The sequence below is a fragment of the Cebus imitator genome, unplaced genomic scaffold (assembly GCF_001604975.1).
Source record: "Cebus imitator isolate Cc_AM_T3 unplaced genomic scaffold, Cebus_imitator-1.0 Scaffold100, whole genome shotgun sequence".
Classification (NCBI taxonomy): Eukaryota; Metazoa; Chordata; class Mammalia; order Primates; family Cebidae; genus Cebus; species Cebus imitator.
The window spans coordinates 3,205,215-3,222,758 of record NW_016107415.1 but is presented as its reverse complement, the minus strand read 5'-3'; the positions used below and the strand labels follow the sequence as shown (position 1 = coordinate 3,222,758).

Below are 17,544 nucleotides of genomic sequence, written 5' to 3'. Positions count from 1 at the left end.
AATATAACATTACATAACCAGAGGGCTAGGTTTGGGGCAGAGACAGTAATTGGCTGATGCCTGTTCTAGAGGGTTTCACCAGTGGATTTTAGTCTTAAATGCAACTCACTCTGTCCATAAGTTTCTGCTGCCATTTCTGGCTATTTCAAGCTCCATTTACCCACTGCTTACTTATAACCAAGCATCTGCTGTGTCCAGCAGCTACCGTATCCTTAAGAAGAGAACCGAGGAGGCTAAATACCGCCTCTGAGAGCCCGAGTGATCAGTTTGACTGGTATTTGACTAAGTGACTTTTGTTATTTCTTTGCCTCATACTCTGCTAGAAAGCACAGGTTATTCTAGTGATCCCTAAGAAATTCCTTTTCTAATTAATATAAGCTTTGAGGCAAGGAATGAAGAGGAAAAGTTATATAAAAGAGTAGAAGTTGTATCTAGTTGGGTTGGCTGGCCTGGTTGATGTAGGTGTTTTGACCTGGACTGGACTCCAAATCATGAATTTCCTGCTGATTTGGCAGCAGTATCAAGGGTGCTTCCACACACTGCCCAAACACACAGAGAATGCACCCAAAGAGCAGCAGGCAAGCTGGTTGCTATGGTAACATGTGACACAATGCCTACTTGATCAGTCACAAGGTATCCCCTTTCAACTAGTTAATTTGGTATCTATAGATACAGCCTCAGGGCCACATTGATCTAAGCCTGTGAATTGCAAAGGAGGGGCTGAAGGAAATCTGCTCAGAGTCTGGTATTTTTCATTAGTGCTGACTTCTTCCTGCCCTTGGAACTCAGCATCCTCCGGCTCCCATTTTTCTGGTCTCCCAGACCTTCCAGCTTGCCTTGCTGCAACTCACACAGTAGCAACTATTTAAGGCAGCCTGATCCTTGTTGAAACCGAAGAAATCAAATAAAAATACAGAAGTCCTGCCCTTAACAGTGAAACAGGATTGATGCACTTGTGAAAAACTAAGAAATTATAGAAGGAAAGAGGATGGGTCTGGGACTGATTAATCACCCAAACTTCTGACAACATTTATGGTTGGATCAAAGAGAAAAATCCACTCTTATCCCCAAACTCCTCAGGACAAACGGTTCTCCTTTAATCCTGGAATGCTCATGCACAATTTCTCACTGAATACACCAGGCAAGTCTGCTAGTCTCCTGATATGCATTTAATCAGATATTCCCCCAGCTAAAATGAAAGTCCTTTACTTTTTTCCCTTACGATTAATTAGAATAATAATTATTAAAATCCCATTCACAGTTCAGTTTCTGGCATAGAGCTGGACACAGATATGAATGGCTTATGGAAGAAAAAAAAATGGTGATTATATTAAACATGAAACCTATTATGATTATCATAGAGAAACTCAGGACTCATTAATAATTGATATTTACCTTATGCTCTTCCCATTAAAGAATTTTAATAAAAGCTATAAACTAAGAGTAAAGTGTACCAACTTTAACAACCACCATCATTAAAAGGACAGGTTTCAGAGTCAGCCCACTAGGGTTCTCTAACTTAGGAGCTTTATATCAGTAAGAAATTTAATATTATTACTGGAATTTCAATACTCTGAAAAAAAATCTTTTTGATAGTAATATCTCTCTGAAGATTGTAGGGATTGTCAGTAAAGAATCAAGTAAACAACGGACACTAAACAACTGTCAGTCTCAGTGGATATCTTTACTTTTCTGACTTTCATACATAACCAAGTGAAGCAGGAGTACTAGATCAGATGATCCAGATGCTGATTATTTCAGTTGTCTCCATGACCAGAGACACGCTCAGTCCCTATGCGTAACCATGCTTAGCACTCACAGCTACGAAAAAGCAAGGTAATTGATTGTGAAGCCATGACTTTTAATGGAATAATGTTTCATATTTGTAGGTCTCTGGAACTCTATGTAGAATTCTTTACTGAAGTTTTTAGCTGGGGCTTACACTTAGAAAGAGAAATCAGTTTTGAAACACAAAATCAACATCAATGGTTGATAACTACAAAATCACTGATCTTAACTCAATTTCCTAACAAGTAAAATTACCCAATAATTGTAGCAACTGTTGTGATAAAGGAATGAGCTTGCATCTTTAAAGCAGAGGTTAACAAAAGATATCTTAAAATTGCTGAAGAAAGACCTCTTGCACTGGGAAGACCTATAGTGTCCTTTCTACCCTTAAGAATCTGTGAACTCATGATTTCTGAATCAATAGCTTCTTTTCAAAGATAGTGAGAAAGATGTCCAGAAGATAGAACTATTCTTCCTTTCTCTCCTTTCTCAAATTCCTACCCATCTCCTGATTCTGTGGGTAACTGAAGATCATTAGACACATGTAACTACATACTTATTAGTCGTCTTTTAAAATAAGTGTTTAAAGAGATTGTAACCTCCCTCAAGTTAAGAAGATGTGTGATATTTCCCCTTTCACTGGGGGACATTCTTTGTTGAGACAATTACATATCTTACTATTTTTTTCTCTGTATAACAGGAGAATCAATCCAGGAGCTGTGTTTTTTTAAAAATAATGATAAAATAGACCACTAGCTATACTAAAAAGGAGAGAAGAATTAAATAGACACAACAAGAAATGATAAAAGGAATATCACCACTGACCCCAGAGAAACACAAACAACTATCAGAGAACAGTATAAACACCTCTATGCAAATAAACTAGAAAATCTAGAGGAAATAGATAAATTCCTGGACACATACACCCTCCCAAGACTGAACCAGGAAGAAGTTGAATCCCTGAATAGGCCATAGACCAACAACAAGTTCTGAAATTGAGGTAGCAATGAATAGTCTACCTCAAAAAAAAGCCCAGGACCAGACAGATTTGAAGCTGAATTCTACTAGAGGTACAAAGAGTAGCTGGTAACATTTCTTCTGAAACTATTCCAAACAATTGAAAAGAAGGGACTCCTCCCTAACTCATTTTTTGAGGCCAGCATCATCCTGATACCAAAACCTGGCAGGGATACTACAAAAAAAAGAAAACATTAGGCCAATATCCCTGATAAACATCAATGCAAAAATCCTCAATAAAATACTGGCAAACCAAACACAGTAGCACATCAAAAAGCTTGTCCACTACCATCAAGTCAGCCTCATCCTCAGATTGCAAGGCTGGTTCAACATACACAAATGAATAAATGAAATTCATCACATAAACAGAACTAAAGACAAACATCACACAATTATCTCAATAAATGCAGAAAACACCTTCAATAAAATTCAACATCCTTTCATGTTAAAAACTCTCAATAAACTAGGTACTTATGGAACATACCTCAAAATAATAAGAGCCATTTACGACAAACCAACAGCCAATATCATACTGAATGGGAATTTTTCATACTCCAGTATGACAAAAATACCTGTTCTGGGTACAGTTTCTTAAAATGTGGTACCATATGTGCATCAGTAAACATTATGTGTAGAGTAAATTAAACCAAGCCTTGTAATTAGGCAGTAAGGAAATTACTGTAGACCTGAAAGAGTAAATCAGCAGTATTAAAATGTTCTCCATTTTCTCTAAAGCACTTCAGAGAGTCATAAAAAGCCCATGTCACTGTGATAAACATCAAGAAGAAATCCATTTGAAGCAAGACAACCTAAAAGACAACCACAATTCAAACAGGTCTTCAAATCTGGAGTCCAAGGTGTCATCTCATAAAACTTAAAAGTCAGCCCTTTTGTCACTAATGTGAGAGGAAAAAGCCATCTGACATTGAGACTTTGCCGGGGAACTGTATCCTATAGCAGGTGCAGTAAAGGTTTTGATAGATAGAGTCTCTGGAGCAGATCCAGGACTATCAAGGGGTTCATCCATGATGAAGAAAACAGCAACATTATAAATACAGACAGAATCAGTAGTGCTGATTTCCCTTTTGCTTCCAGCTTCAATATGGCTCACACTGCACTATCTTATTTACAATGATCCTATCTTTATTTACAGCATTGATGTTTCTGTTCACTATGGATTTCTGCATTATTTTTGATTTTTTAAAAGGTTGCATACACTATTATTTATCTTGATTACTGAGCTTTTTGGTAGCCCCTAAAATCTTGTACCTGAGGCTACGCCTCACTTGCCTTACCCTTGTCCTGGCCGTGCTCCAGGAAGTACAGACCTTGCCAAGCCCTACAACAAGAAGCAGTGAGCCACCAGATCATTCATTTCTAACCTATGCCCAGAGGTTAGAAAAAATAAGAAAAATATAAAGATACAGAATTATACAAATATATAATTTATAACATATAAATTATATCACTATAAAGCATAGAAATTGGCCTTTGCCCCTGATTCCTGAACCCCTCGTTCAGACCTCTGTCCCTGGTTCTTAAAACCCTTGTAGATAAGGAGTATTAGGAAAATTTTTCTGTTCTAATATCTGGTCTTTGACCACAGTACCTGACACAGAACTCTTAAAATCTTTGTAATTTCCTAGGTAGTAACATTGGAAACAGCTTCTAAAGCCACTGGAATGTCTTGGGTGACAGCATCTTTTACTCTAATGAGGCGATTTTTGAAGGGCTCCTGGATAGCCTCAGGATCCAGTCAAGATTTGTTTGCAAGGGAGACCAACTGTGTGATAAGGTGACAACTTGTAGCCCCACCCACCCCAACCTCCAGAAAGGGGAGGGAAGCCGAAGGTTGAGTTAATTGCCAATGGCCAATGACTTAATCAATCATGACTATGCAGTGCATAAAAACTCAAAAGGTCAGAGTTTGGAAATCTTTTGGTTGCTGAAAAAAAATGGAAGCACAGGGAAAGCGGTACACCCAGAGAGGGCATGGAGGCTCTGAGCCCCTGCCCACATACCTAGTCCTATGCATCGCTTCCATTTAACTGATCAAATGTATATTCTTTATAATAAATAGGTGAACGTATGCAGTTTCCCCGAGTTCTGTGGGCCACTCTAGCAAATTAATGGATCCGAGGGAGGGATAATGGGAATCACCCAATTTATAGCTTTTGAGTCAAAATTATAGATGACAACCTACTACTTTCAACTGGCATCTGAAGTAGGAGCAGTCTTGTGAAAACAAACCCTTAATCTATGGAATCTGAAGTTATCTCCAGGTAGACAGTGTTAGAACTGAATTGAATTGAATTATAGGACAGACAGCTGGTGTGGAAGAACTGTTCAGTGAGGGAAAATAATACCGCATACATTTTGGTGACTAGAGGTGAAGTGTGTTACAGTGAGTATGCGATAGTAGGAAAAACACTGATTTTTTTTTTGTTTTTTGTTTTGTTTTGTTTTTCTTTTTCTATCTTTTACAAGCCTGAAACATGGATTCTCCACCCCTCAAAACAGGTATTGTCTCTGTGAAGTGGAAAGGTCTAGCAGAGGCCAAAGAGATTGGAGAAGAATGGAAGGCCGCACAAATCCTCAAATATTCTGCCAGAGGGACTGGGATGAGGTCTGAAAGTTCCAACTATTGGAAACAAAGGCAGTGGAATTGAAACATGGGAGAATACCAGATATAAGCAGAAAGCATCTTATGACAGAGATTTTAAGATGTCACCATAGGTACATGAAGTCAGAATATCCCAAAATGGAGTCAAATATTTTCATTTTAGCTGCTCTTGGGCTAAGTCTTCTCAGACCGAGTAACAGGAAACTATTGGATTAGTGTATCCTCAAAATAAAAGTGGACTTTTTTTTTTTTTTTTTTTTTTTTTGAGATGGAGTCTCACTCTGTCACCTGGGCTGGAGTGCAGTGGTGCAATCTCAGCTCACTGCAACCTCCACCCCCCGGGCTCAAGTGATTCTCCTGCGTCAGCTTCCTGAGTAGCTGGGATTACAGGTGCCTGCCACTAAGCCCAGGTAATTTTTTTCATATTTTTAACAGAGATGGGGTTTTACCATGTTGGCCAGGCTGGTCTCAAACTCCTGACCTCATGTATCACCGGCCTCGGCCTGCCAAAGTGCTGGGATTACAGGCGTGAGCCACGGCAAAAAGCCAATATAAGTGGACTTTTTAGGCTAGCAAATCTAGCCCTTGAGACAGTGAAACCAGAGACATGTGAGTTTAGAAGTGAGGAAAGTTGATAATTGGGCTATTTCCTAGGTGTGGTGGCTACATACAGGGGATTCTTCACTCTTTCAGCACCTGTGTGGTGCAGGCTTACTTTATTTTGGGCACAAGGATATTACCCAAAGAAACAAAGATTAGTAAGACATGAGCACTGGCAAAAACAAATAAACAACTTAAATCCACTGCAAAAAGCGTCATAATCAAGATATTTTTAAATGCTCTGGGACTTTACTGGATAAATCCTGTTTATAGGAATTGGATAAAGTTGTGATGAGAAGGTGACATTTAAGCTAAGCCTTGTAGGAAAAGATGTGAGTTTTCTTGGAAGAAAACAAAAAGGGGTGGTGGGAGCATTCCAGGCAAAAACAACACAAGTGCAAAGGCAGAAGGGTCTGGAAACACTGGCGTATTAGACTGCTGGGGCAATCGTAACGGGGGTCTAGGAGTTACAAAGAGGCTGGAGTCTAGGATACTAGTCATGAGGCTATAGCCATGGCCATTTTTTTCTGTGTGAAAAGCAGTGAATTAGGACCAATGGCAGTGGAGAGGAACAACGGACTCAAAATGCATTTAGGAGGCGGCATCAATTGAACTGAATGACGGATGGAGATTTAAGGAATAACAAAAGGCGGAGTTGCATGGGACTGTCGCTCTCTTGAAAAGTGGATCACAGCGGAAAGCACATAATTGTGTAGAGCCCGGTGGGGTGAGAGTAGGGTTTTAAGATAACCTGGATTTTCATTCAGCTCAAAAAGAAAACAAAGATGAGTCAAGGGCTTATAATGTAAACAGAGGGGTGTTAAAACTAACATCACCTTCTTCACAATTTTCCACCCAAGCAAAGAGCAATGTTGAATTCCCTCAGCCATCAGCAGTGACATCCGTGGGAATCACGAAGGCACAACATGATGAGATCCCAGAGCAAACGGGCTCCCACCAGGGCTGGTGGCGACAGCAAGCATGGCAGAGCCTGCAGGAAGATGACTCACTTTCTAAATTTCAGATTTGTCCAGCCTCCTCGGGAAATGGGGAGATAAAGAAATATCAGCAGGCCTGATGGAAATTTCCCCTGAGAAAGATGATGCCAGAAGCCATTTCAGGTAATAAAAGGTAACCTCAGCAAGGAGGGGTCAAATGGAACAGATATATTTGGCTACAAGCTGATTGTAAAGATCCACTGAGTACATTCAGGCAGAATCAAGGCGATTAGCTGTTATCATCAGCTCTAGAAACACCTCAGTTCAGGCCATAATGCTAGATGCATCACACACTTTAAAATTATCTCCTTCTCAGTGGCAGTTTTGGATAAGAATCCCAGCCTAAACATAGCCTCCAACAATAAATATGGGCCAACCTCACTTAACCAGGATGGATGTAGTGAAATGAATGTTCTGGTAAACAGAAAGGGCATTCTACGAAACAATTTTTGTCATTTAAAACACCATGGTTGAAAATCTTCTAAATTTCCATACTTGGGAATTTCAGGCTGAAAAATATGATAGCATTTTTCTTTCATCATCCTACAGGACACCTTCCAGTCTCAGGATCAGGACTCTTAACTGTATTATTCTTTTTACTAAAAATAGAGGAAGGTGTTGGGAATTGAATCAAACACAGACATTATCTGGAATGTATTTTGGGGTACAGTCATTGCTATTTACTCCTTCCCTTCTCACTTTTCCTTGATTTCTAGGGCCCAGAGAAATTAGCAGAAAAGAATAAATCAGTAGTTGAAGCTTCCACTTCACTGAGAGTTGTCACGTTCATGCTTATATTATAGATCTCTTTGCTCAGTATAGTGTACCATTTGATTAAACAATGTTGATCAAGCTACCAGACTCTGCTCTTTGTGTGATCTAGACTTGCTAGTGAAACAGGTCGAGCCTATGTGTGAACAATCGACCACATGCCAGCTTATAGAAATGAACTGAACCACTTCATGAATTGAACGGTGCCTTGACAAGAGAACAGCTTGCCGAAGGTGTTATTTCAAGAACAGTTTCCAAATGATGAAATAATGTACTTTGGACTTGGTCTAATGACTATTTTCCAGGTAATAAGTAAGCGGTGCTCTGACATTCAGTGCTGTTTTATCAGGATTTTCCTAAGGTAGAGGTGGCTTGAATGTACTACCCATCGTCAAGGGACACATCCAAAGGATGGCCTTCTATGGTTTTGAGTCAGGAGTACTCTGTCTCTGCTAAAAATACCAAATGTGTGTGTATATATATATATAATAGGCACGTGCCACCAGGCCTGGCTAATACACACACACACACACACACACATACACACAAATGTGTATATATATATATACACACACACACACACACACACACACACACACACATATATATATTATATATAAATACCAAATGTGTGTATCTGTATATATATATATATATATATATATATATATATATATATATATATGCTTTGGTATTTATGTATAATATATACACATTTGGTATTTATATATATATTATATATATATCAAATGTGTGTGTATGTGTATATATATATACACACATTTGGGGTGTGTGTGTGTGTGTGTGTGTATGTATGTATGTATGTATGTGTGTGGATATATATATATATATATATGTATATAAGCCAGGTGTGGTGGCACATACCTGTAATCCCATCTACTTGGGATGCTGAAGCAGGAGGATCACTTTAGCCTGGAAAGTAGAGGTTGCAGTGAGTCAAGATCGCACCATTGCACTCCAGCCTACTACCTACTCTGCTCTGCTCCTCCTGGCATTTTTGATTCTGATTTTTGGTGCTTCTGATCCCATTTCTTCCCTTCTTTCTTTTGGTCTTGCTGTGTCACCCAGGCTGGAGTGCAATGGTGTGATCTCGGCTCACTGCAACCTCTGCCTCCCAGGCTCAAGATATCCTCCTGTCTGAGCCTCCAAAGTAGCTAGGATTACAGATGCATGCTACCATGCCTGACTAATTTATTTTTATTTTTATTTTTAGCAGAGAGAGTTTTACCATGTGGATCTGGTTGGTCTTGAACTCCTGACTTCATGTGATCCTCCTGCCTTGGTCTCCCAAAGTGCTAGGATTACAGGTGTAAGCCACCGCACCTGGCCTCTGATCTCATTTCTATTTAACTGTCTCTGAGCTCATGTTTCTTTTATTTCAAATCCCATTTGCTGCAAGATCATTTTCTGATCTCCATGTTTCCACAGCAGCTTGACAATCTGACCTAGACTCCAAACTTCAGGGATTATTAGCTCTTACATAGGGTTTCAGTCTGAAGAACACAAACCTTAACACTTGGAGAAACTCAATATTCTGTAATATATTTTGTTGCTATGTAGATCGCTTCATATCCTTACAAAGAAAAACAGATTTAAATCCAGAAATAAGTGATTTAAAAATGTTTTCTTACAATGAATTTAAAAATAATTGGCCCTATCATGAGCAGATGTGAGAAAAAGAATAGAATGCCTTAACATTCTCTTTTTTCTGTAATTGCTCTGGAAAGTCTATAATTCATATTTTGAGAGGCCAGATACCTAAACATAATTGCACTTTTTCAAAAGAGAATCCAATGAACCATAACAGCTGGAGACCCAAGAGACGCTATATCACAATCAAGAACCATGTTTTTGACATTTACCATAGTTGGTTTTTTTTGTTTTGTTTTGTTTTGTTTTCTGTTCACAGTGCATTCGTGCCACCAATTCCAAATCCTAGAGTGGTAGAGGTGCTGCTAAAAACCTCAGAGCACCTCTACATATTTATGTGAACCTTCCTGCTTCCCCACATGCATTTCCCAGGTACATTTGCATATGGGTGACCCACCTGAATATGTTGGTTCTATGGAGAGGCACGATGGAGTAAATGTTATGAGTAAAAAACCCTAGAGCCAGATTACCTGGCTGCAACTTCCACACATCCACACCCAAAATGGCCATGGGTGCTGTATTGGTCTGTTCTCACACTTCTAATAAAGACATACCTGAGACTGGGTAATTTATAAAGGAAAGAGGTTTAATTGATTCACCATTCTACATGGTTGGGGAGGCCTCATAACCATGGAAGAAGGTAGAAGAGGAGCAAAGTCACATCTTACATGGTGGCAGGCAAGAGAGGGTGTGCAAGGGAATTCCCCTTTAAAAACTATTGGGTCTCATGAGACGTATTCACTATCACAAGAGTGGCATGGGAAAGACCCACCCCATGATTCAATTACCTCCCACCATGTCCCTCTCATTGACATATGGGAATTATGGGAGCTCTAATTCAAGATGAGACTTGGCTGGGGAAACAGCCAAACCATATCAGGTACATTACTTGGCTTCACATCCTCATCTGTAAAATGAGCATAGTGACAATCTTTTAGAGCTAGTGTGTGGATTAAATGTGGGCAATAAATGGAGAGAACTTAGAACAGTTCCAGGCACCTTGCAAGGACTTCATATAAGTGGGCTGTAAATTAGTTTACATATTCTGGACAGTGATTTTTACAAGCTCTCCATGGTAACTGTTCACCTTCAGCTAGAGTTTGTACATAAGGGATTGGGTCACAAAGAAGACAACTAAGGGATTTTTTAGCTGTAATTATTTTTTATTACTCTTGGAAGATTTTTCTATAGTCCTACTTGGAGACATGATTTTAATGAATCATCCTTTAATCATTCCATCCAATAATATGTTTTGCTTACTAATTTTTAATGCCTTGTTATATTACTATTCTAAGTACTCAACCCAATGTAAAAGCATTCTAATATATAATTTTTGTTGTTAAAAATGTTTTAATTTTAATAACAGAATTGAGACCTTTGTCAGATTAAGACTCACTAAATCTCATTGCTGGAATCATTGTGGCATCTAGTAAGTGTAAAGGAATAAGAATTAGGCCTTTGATTTGTTTTGGGAGTGAAAGAGTTGCGAAGTTTAGCAATACTGTAATGTCATAGATACTATTTATTAGCTTCTCAGAGAGAAGTGTTTGGGTGCCGATTTGTTTATCAACTTGGAAAAGACAGAGACTAATAAAAGTACAAAAATAATAATCAGAATCAACTAGCATCCCTGTAACTGTAGGAAAAATTAAGAGATCATACCTAGAATAGTTCACAGGTGGCACAAAGCAAAAGGGAATAGGGGTACAGCTGGCAGACACTGACTGAGTCTTCTCTGGGGGATGGATGGACCATGTGGGCCACTAGGCACCCAGAAGGGGCATCAGCCAAGAGCTAGTATTTCCACAATGAGCTGATTCCAGAATCACAGCAGTGACAACGGCTCAGACACAGGGCCTGCTGTGCTCACAGCTCTAAAATGAGAACACAATGCTTAAAGCCGCCAGTTGTCATCCCCGAAGTCCATTTTAGATTCTAAACAAAATGCTCCTTAGGAGGATTCTTCTCTACCACTGCCCCCTGTCATGGGTTTAACTGGCAAGATGGATCCATGTTAATCAGTTTTAAATGATAGCCTTGGGTCTCTATAATCTTTTTCACAATTTATAATGCCCTAGTTCCTTGGGATATGTTGCCTCAAGAGAGGAGTTCTACTTACCTGAAAATTCCACTTAAGCTGAAATCCTTTATATTCAATTAATCTTGATTTCTTTAAGTATCTACAAGTCTAATTTCACTTTCTTTCATTAGGAAAGTCCAAGGTAATGATTATGATTGATTTTATTTCTTTTCGATTTGGTGGCTAAAACTTTTCAAGACTCCAGGGTCACCCCTCCGAAAAGCACTGCCCAGACTTAGGACTATGAGGAGGAGGCAGGAGACTGAAAGAGCAGGACATCATGAATGTCACTAGAAATGTTTTTTATAAACTAAAATCTTTGATTTCACGTTTTTCCCCTAGGAGATTTGATCTCTCTCAATATTATACAAAGGAATACATGTGTACAGGGAAGTGAACATGATCAGTGAGGGGTCTCTTTTAGAATCTGCTCTAGCAAATGTTTATCTGTAATTGAAAGAACAGAAAGTAGCTCAGCAGTAAACATTTGTTTGAGCCATTAACATCCTCTGAGCCACTGTTGTGGAGTGGTATCAGAGACCCAGGTAACACCTTGTTAATCTAATTACTAGTTACCCAAATCTAAGCTTATGACCTACCTGGGCCAAACAAATTAATCATTGCATATTCCATCTGCACAAGTGCTAGGTAGATTCAATTTAGATCAGAGAAGCTTTTGTGCCACTACAGGTGTACATGGAGAGACAGAAGAGATGAGAAGAAAGACAAAAATATCTCAACATACGGGTAGGGATGAAACTGACAGATGGGGACCATCGTTGTTTTAGAAAGGCAGATTGGAGAAGAGAAAGACATTTCAACCAAATTCATGGATACGGTGTGAAATTATGCCATAACTGTTGAATCTTAATACCATGAAACAATTCTCCTTTTATCCTGTTCCTCTGTATTTTGAAGAAAGGTAAGGAAAAAAATATATATATATATACATGGAATAATTTCAGAGGAGGACACACTCCTTCCACTGCCATCTTATAGGAAGCTCTCCAAGGAGCTTGTCACCTAAGCATTTAAAATTCCACCATAAATTTTCACCTTCAAATTTTACCACTGTCCTCTGCTAAAAAGATTCAAGCCTTTCCAGGAATGGTAACATGAGAGTAAAAATTACTTTTTCATTCTTTTCTAGTAATAATAATAATAATAAATCCTGCTATGATTGGTCCATGATTGAAAATAGCTGAGGGGGCTTGTTCTTGAATGTAAGAAAAGCAATCACTACTGAGACCAAGGGATCAGGGAGATGGGAGGACCCAGTTCATGAATTTGACCTGTTTGGCAATCTAGCCCAAGGTAAGACCTGGAGATGTCCTCCCACTGCTCTTAGAAATCTGTGATTATCAGTCATGGGGACCTCTGACATGGGAATGAGAATTTCCCTTAGACTCATACAATCTTATACAGCAAAAAAAGAAAAAAAAAAAAAGTTTACAGATCTAGTTTAGCTCCTTACTTTTGTTAAGACCAAGAGACGAAGGATCCACAATCACACTGAAAGTTTATCAGCAGAGCTAATACTAAAATCAAGGGCTCTGATATCTGATTCAGTGTTTTCAACTAACCTCCAACCCAATTCCTGCCACGCATATCATTTCATTTCAAACGGGGATATGTAGAGGAGATTCTCCATGACAGCAAGGAGGGAGGGACCTGGCCATATATCCACTTGCTGTTACTTACTAATGCCTGAAAGGACGATGTTGTATTCTGCCTTATGTTTCCCCCCAAAAAGGCTTTTTAGCTGGGGAGCTAGAATATTCATATTTCAGAAGTAATTGTGATATCTTCTGAAGGACACCAGACCAAGTGTGTCTACACCTTCAGGTGATGTCTTGATAAAAACCAAGAAGCTCCCCAGCAGTCATCGGAAGTGGTGGGTTCCTCACATTCAAATCATTTCCAAGTTGCTGCTTGGCCATTCTTGCCCAAGGCTCTTGCTAATCTTGTTTGTACTTAACACACTGCAGGAAGAAATGCTGGATGAGGCCATGCTAATCAGGCTGTTTCAGCAGGTGCTGCCATAGCAGTGGCTGGTTTTAGCTGGCTATCACAATTAACAGTAAATGAGGTGGACATAGCCAAAGCTACAGCAGGAGACAGGATTCTGCCCTTCTGGGCAGAAATCAGGAAGAGGGGTTTTTATTATAACTCAGTGAATGACAGAATCTCTTTCAGAGAAAGAATACTACCAAAGGAAAGAGGAGTTCATCATGGACACATATAAAATCAGGGTTGTAAGGCAACATTTACCACTGTTCACATAACACTTTCAAGGTAAAAAAGGGCCCCGACTGGAGATTTCTCCCCAGTAAGAAAAATAGACCCATCAAACTAATGATGTCATTAGCCATTTTTTTCCATGCTTCCCAAACAACCATCTGATAAGCAAACTTGCTCCTAGATTTATGTTTCCAAGGGAACATACTGGTCAAGAGACCTTCCTGAGAGTTTGATAAGTAAGAACCAGCAAAGATCAAAGACAAGCTCTTGGCATACCTGGATTTGGAAAACTAAAGACCGGATGTAGAGGTAGTGAATTCATCTGGTCTCTACCAGGACAGATTAGGTCTGGGCAGGGTTAGGGTTAGGGTTAGGGTTAGGGTTAGGGTTAGGGTTAGAACAGACCTGTTCAGGGCTTGTTTCCTTGCTTGCAAATGGCTCTTTTTTTTTTTTTTNTTTTTTTTTTTTGTATATGTAGATGTTATAAAGAATAACAACCTGAACACTGAACATCAGCTCCAAGAAGACACCCTGGAAAAGGACATTGTTGGAACTCACTGCTAAGTATCATGGACTTAAAGTAAAAGTAAAAAATAGTACCTGTCTCCTTAGATCTCTTGTTTTTTTAGTCATCTTATCAATCGCAATGTTGAGAGGATCTCCTTTTTCTTTTCTTCCAGTCTATTAAGAAAAAAGAAATAATTACTGATTTAGAACATTCAATGTTAGAGACATTAAAAGTTCAAAAAAATCAGGAAAACATGAGATGTCAAATTCAACCACTTTTTAAAAAAAGATTATTTTCAATATATAATTAATAACATGATTTAGCCTTTAAAGTTGTTTTTCCTGAAATAAGAATTAAAATTGATAAAACCAATACATTTTTGGGATGGTTACACATACGTCCATATTCAACTCCACACAAATTTTTGTCCCTTCTCCTCTAGACGCTTAGCAGTTAAGTAAATACAACAAGAATGTTTTGGTTTTGCCCTCAAATACAAATGCTTTGTGTGTTTATATTGTGTAAGGACATTTCAGAATAGAAGATAATTGAGGTAGTTAAAATTACATAGAAAAGGATTTTAAGTAAATCACCAGAATTCAGAATTTTATACCAATATTTTTAAGCCATATTGCAACTTCTGTACCAAATTCAAAAGAGATGCTTTACTAGAAAATATAGTCTTGCTAATCTCTGCTCTGTCATGTAGTAGAATGCTAAAAACGATAATAAGCAACCCACAGCTTGAGGTCGTGAGGAAAATTTCCCTTATGACTGTAACAGGCAGAGACAGAGGGGAAAAAAAGTCTTCTTTAATAAATTATTCACTTGGAAGTTTCACTGGTTTCCTATTTCTTTTCTTTTTCTTCTTTTTTTTGCTGGGTACGGAAAAACAATTAAAACTCAACAGAAAAAAAAATTGTCTTTTTAAAAGAGCAACAAGATTCCCATGGATGGAAAGCTCTATAAACTTTATGGATGAAAATTATCTTCCCCTTAAAAGATAAATGTTTTCAAAAACCTTGTCAAATCGATTAAATTATCTGAATTTTAGTCAAACGCTACAGATTGATTTATTTATAATGCTGGTGGCAAGTCAATTCTTGTGGCCTACTCAGTCTCTGTAAAATCATATAGGTCTCTGTAGTAATTGGCATATATGATAAAATGTGATCCCAGATCATAAGTTGTGCCTAATGGGATAACATGATTTGGCAATGCATAAAAATTACCATCCAACAGGTTTCTAAATGTTCTCTTTCCATGACAAAATCCTGGACACAGAAGGCTGACACACACACACCAGCTCTCCATAGCTGGGTTTAAAGTAATCACTCTTCTCGGCTACTTGCTTAATTAACTATTTTTTTCTGAGCAAACGTCTGATGCACAGCCCTATAGGGTTTTCATTAAAAAGCCCAAACCAAGGCATATGTGCATATATTTTTAGCCTTCTGAAACCCTACAAGTCCCCATCATCCTTTCCCGCTCCCTAAACTCATACACTCACTCTTGCAGATGTAGACATTAAGGTTTGTAAGTAGAAAGAGCTTAAAATACAGTGGCTAACATTTTACAACTTTGAAATATCAGCCTACAAATAGCTCCAAGAAAACAAAAGTATATGGAGGAGACTAACGTGCTGCTCTATCTTTCAAGGGAATATGGTTGCACAGCGAGTGTGGCTTCAATGCTCTGCCTCTCCAAGTTCAGATGTGCCACAAATTCAGCAGCCAAAGGCTATTCCTTTTCTGTTTGGTTCTCTCCTTGCAAGTAGGTTGTCTGCCATCAAAATACAGGGCACCTTTGTGGAGCTCTGGACCATGATAATTCTGAAAAATCATGATTTCCTATGGCCTTTTCATTTATTAGAATAATAAAACTTACTTCAGAAAATTAAAAGATATGAGTTTGGATTAAAATGTGGCTCCAACAGATGGAGGGTAGGTTACAAAACTTTTCAAAGTAAAAAGAAAAATTTGAAACATATCAGATACAAAAAATAATGACTAAGTGAAGGTAAATGGTAGGCTCTGGGCTCATTCCATCCTGCCAGTGCCATATTATGTAACTATTTTTCAGATGAGAAGAATGAGGATCAAATGGGCCTGGGACTGGTATGAAGAGAGTGAAAGGGAGAGGGGGAGTATAATTTAGACCTAAAATTTAAGGTGGCACCAAGGAACTCAGTCATCAAGATAAATAATATTTTAATGTTTTGTATGTATGTGTGTGTGTGTGTGTGTGTGTGTGTATTTGAGACAGTGTCTTGCTCTGTCACCTAGGGTGGAGCACAGTGGCATAATCTCAGCTCACTGCAACCTCTGCCTCCCGGGTTCAAGCAATTCTCCTGCCTTAGCCTCCGGAGTAGCTGGGATTACAGGCATGCGCCACCAAGCCCAGCTATTTATTTATTTATTTTTTTGTATTTTTAGTAGAGATGGGGTTTCACCATATTGGCGAGGCTGGTTTTGAACTCCTGACCTTGTGATCTGCCTGCCTCAGCTTCCCAACGTACTGGGATTACAGGTGTGAGGCACTGCACCCAGACTAATGTAATATTTTAAAAAATCAAAACGAATGCAAAGAAATCCATGTGAAAAGATCAAAAATTTAAATAAAGACAGAATCCAGTAGGGCTAGGATTAGGGTAGGGCGAATACTGTGAGTTGTGCAAATGTGGCATCAGATGACATTTTAAACTTTAAAAAATAGGGGATATATTCATTCTCTAAAAATTATTGTTTATCTAAAATTCACATTAACTGGGCATCCTGTATTTTTAGGTGCTAAATCTGACAACCCTACCCCCAGGGAAAACAGTCATGTTTAAGATTGTAACTGGGGATTGTTACAGACACATGTGGGATGCTTGGTTGCCCCATTCTGTGAGCAGAAGGGCAACATGTGGGATCTGTATTCCTCCTGGCATCAGTATCCTGCAACTGTAAAACACACATCCCTTAGATGAGATGCATCCTGATAGTCACTGTGGGGAATACATTAAAAGCGATAGTCATGATTCTCACCATCAAAGAGCTCCCGATACAGGGGAGTAGACCAGAACACAAGGCTAACAAGACCAACAACTGTGCAGAGATTAGCACTCTCCATGACTGAGTTGCTCAGAAGAGGGAGAAGACATTGCCTTTGGGAAGTCAAGAAATCTCACAGAGGAAAGAGAAAATTAGCTGGACCTTAAGCCATGGGTAAGATTAGAATAGGAAAGAGAGAGGCACTTTGACTG

At 38.8% G+C, this 17,544-nt stretch overlaps 1 protein-coding gene across 8 annotated transcripts in view; it reads right to left on the bottom strand.

Moving 5' to 3' along the window:
* Positions 1–17,544, bottom strand: part of CTNNA2 (catenin alpha 2) — a 1,139,443-nt gene that overhangs the window by 249,481 nt on the left and 872,418 nt on the right. For all 8 annotated transcript variants that reach the window (XM_037741389.1, XM_017536690.1, XM_017536691.1 and 5 more), the window contains one exon: positions 14,390–14,470. In XM_037741389.1, the coding sequence (XP_037597317.1) occupies positions 14,390–14,470 (81 nt within the window). The remainder of the gene's footprint in view (positions 1–14,389; positions 14,471–17,544) is intronic.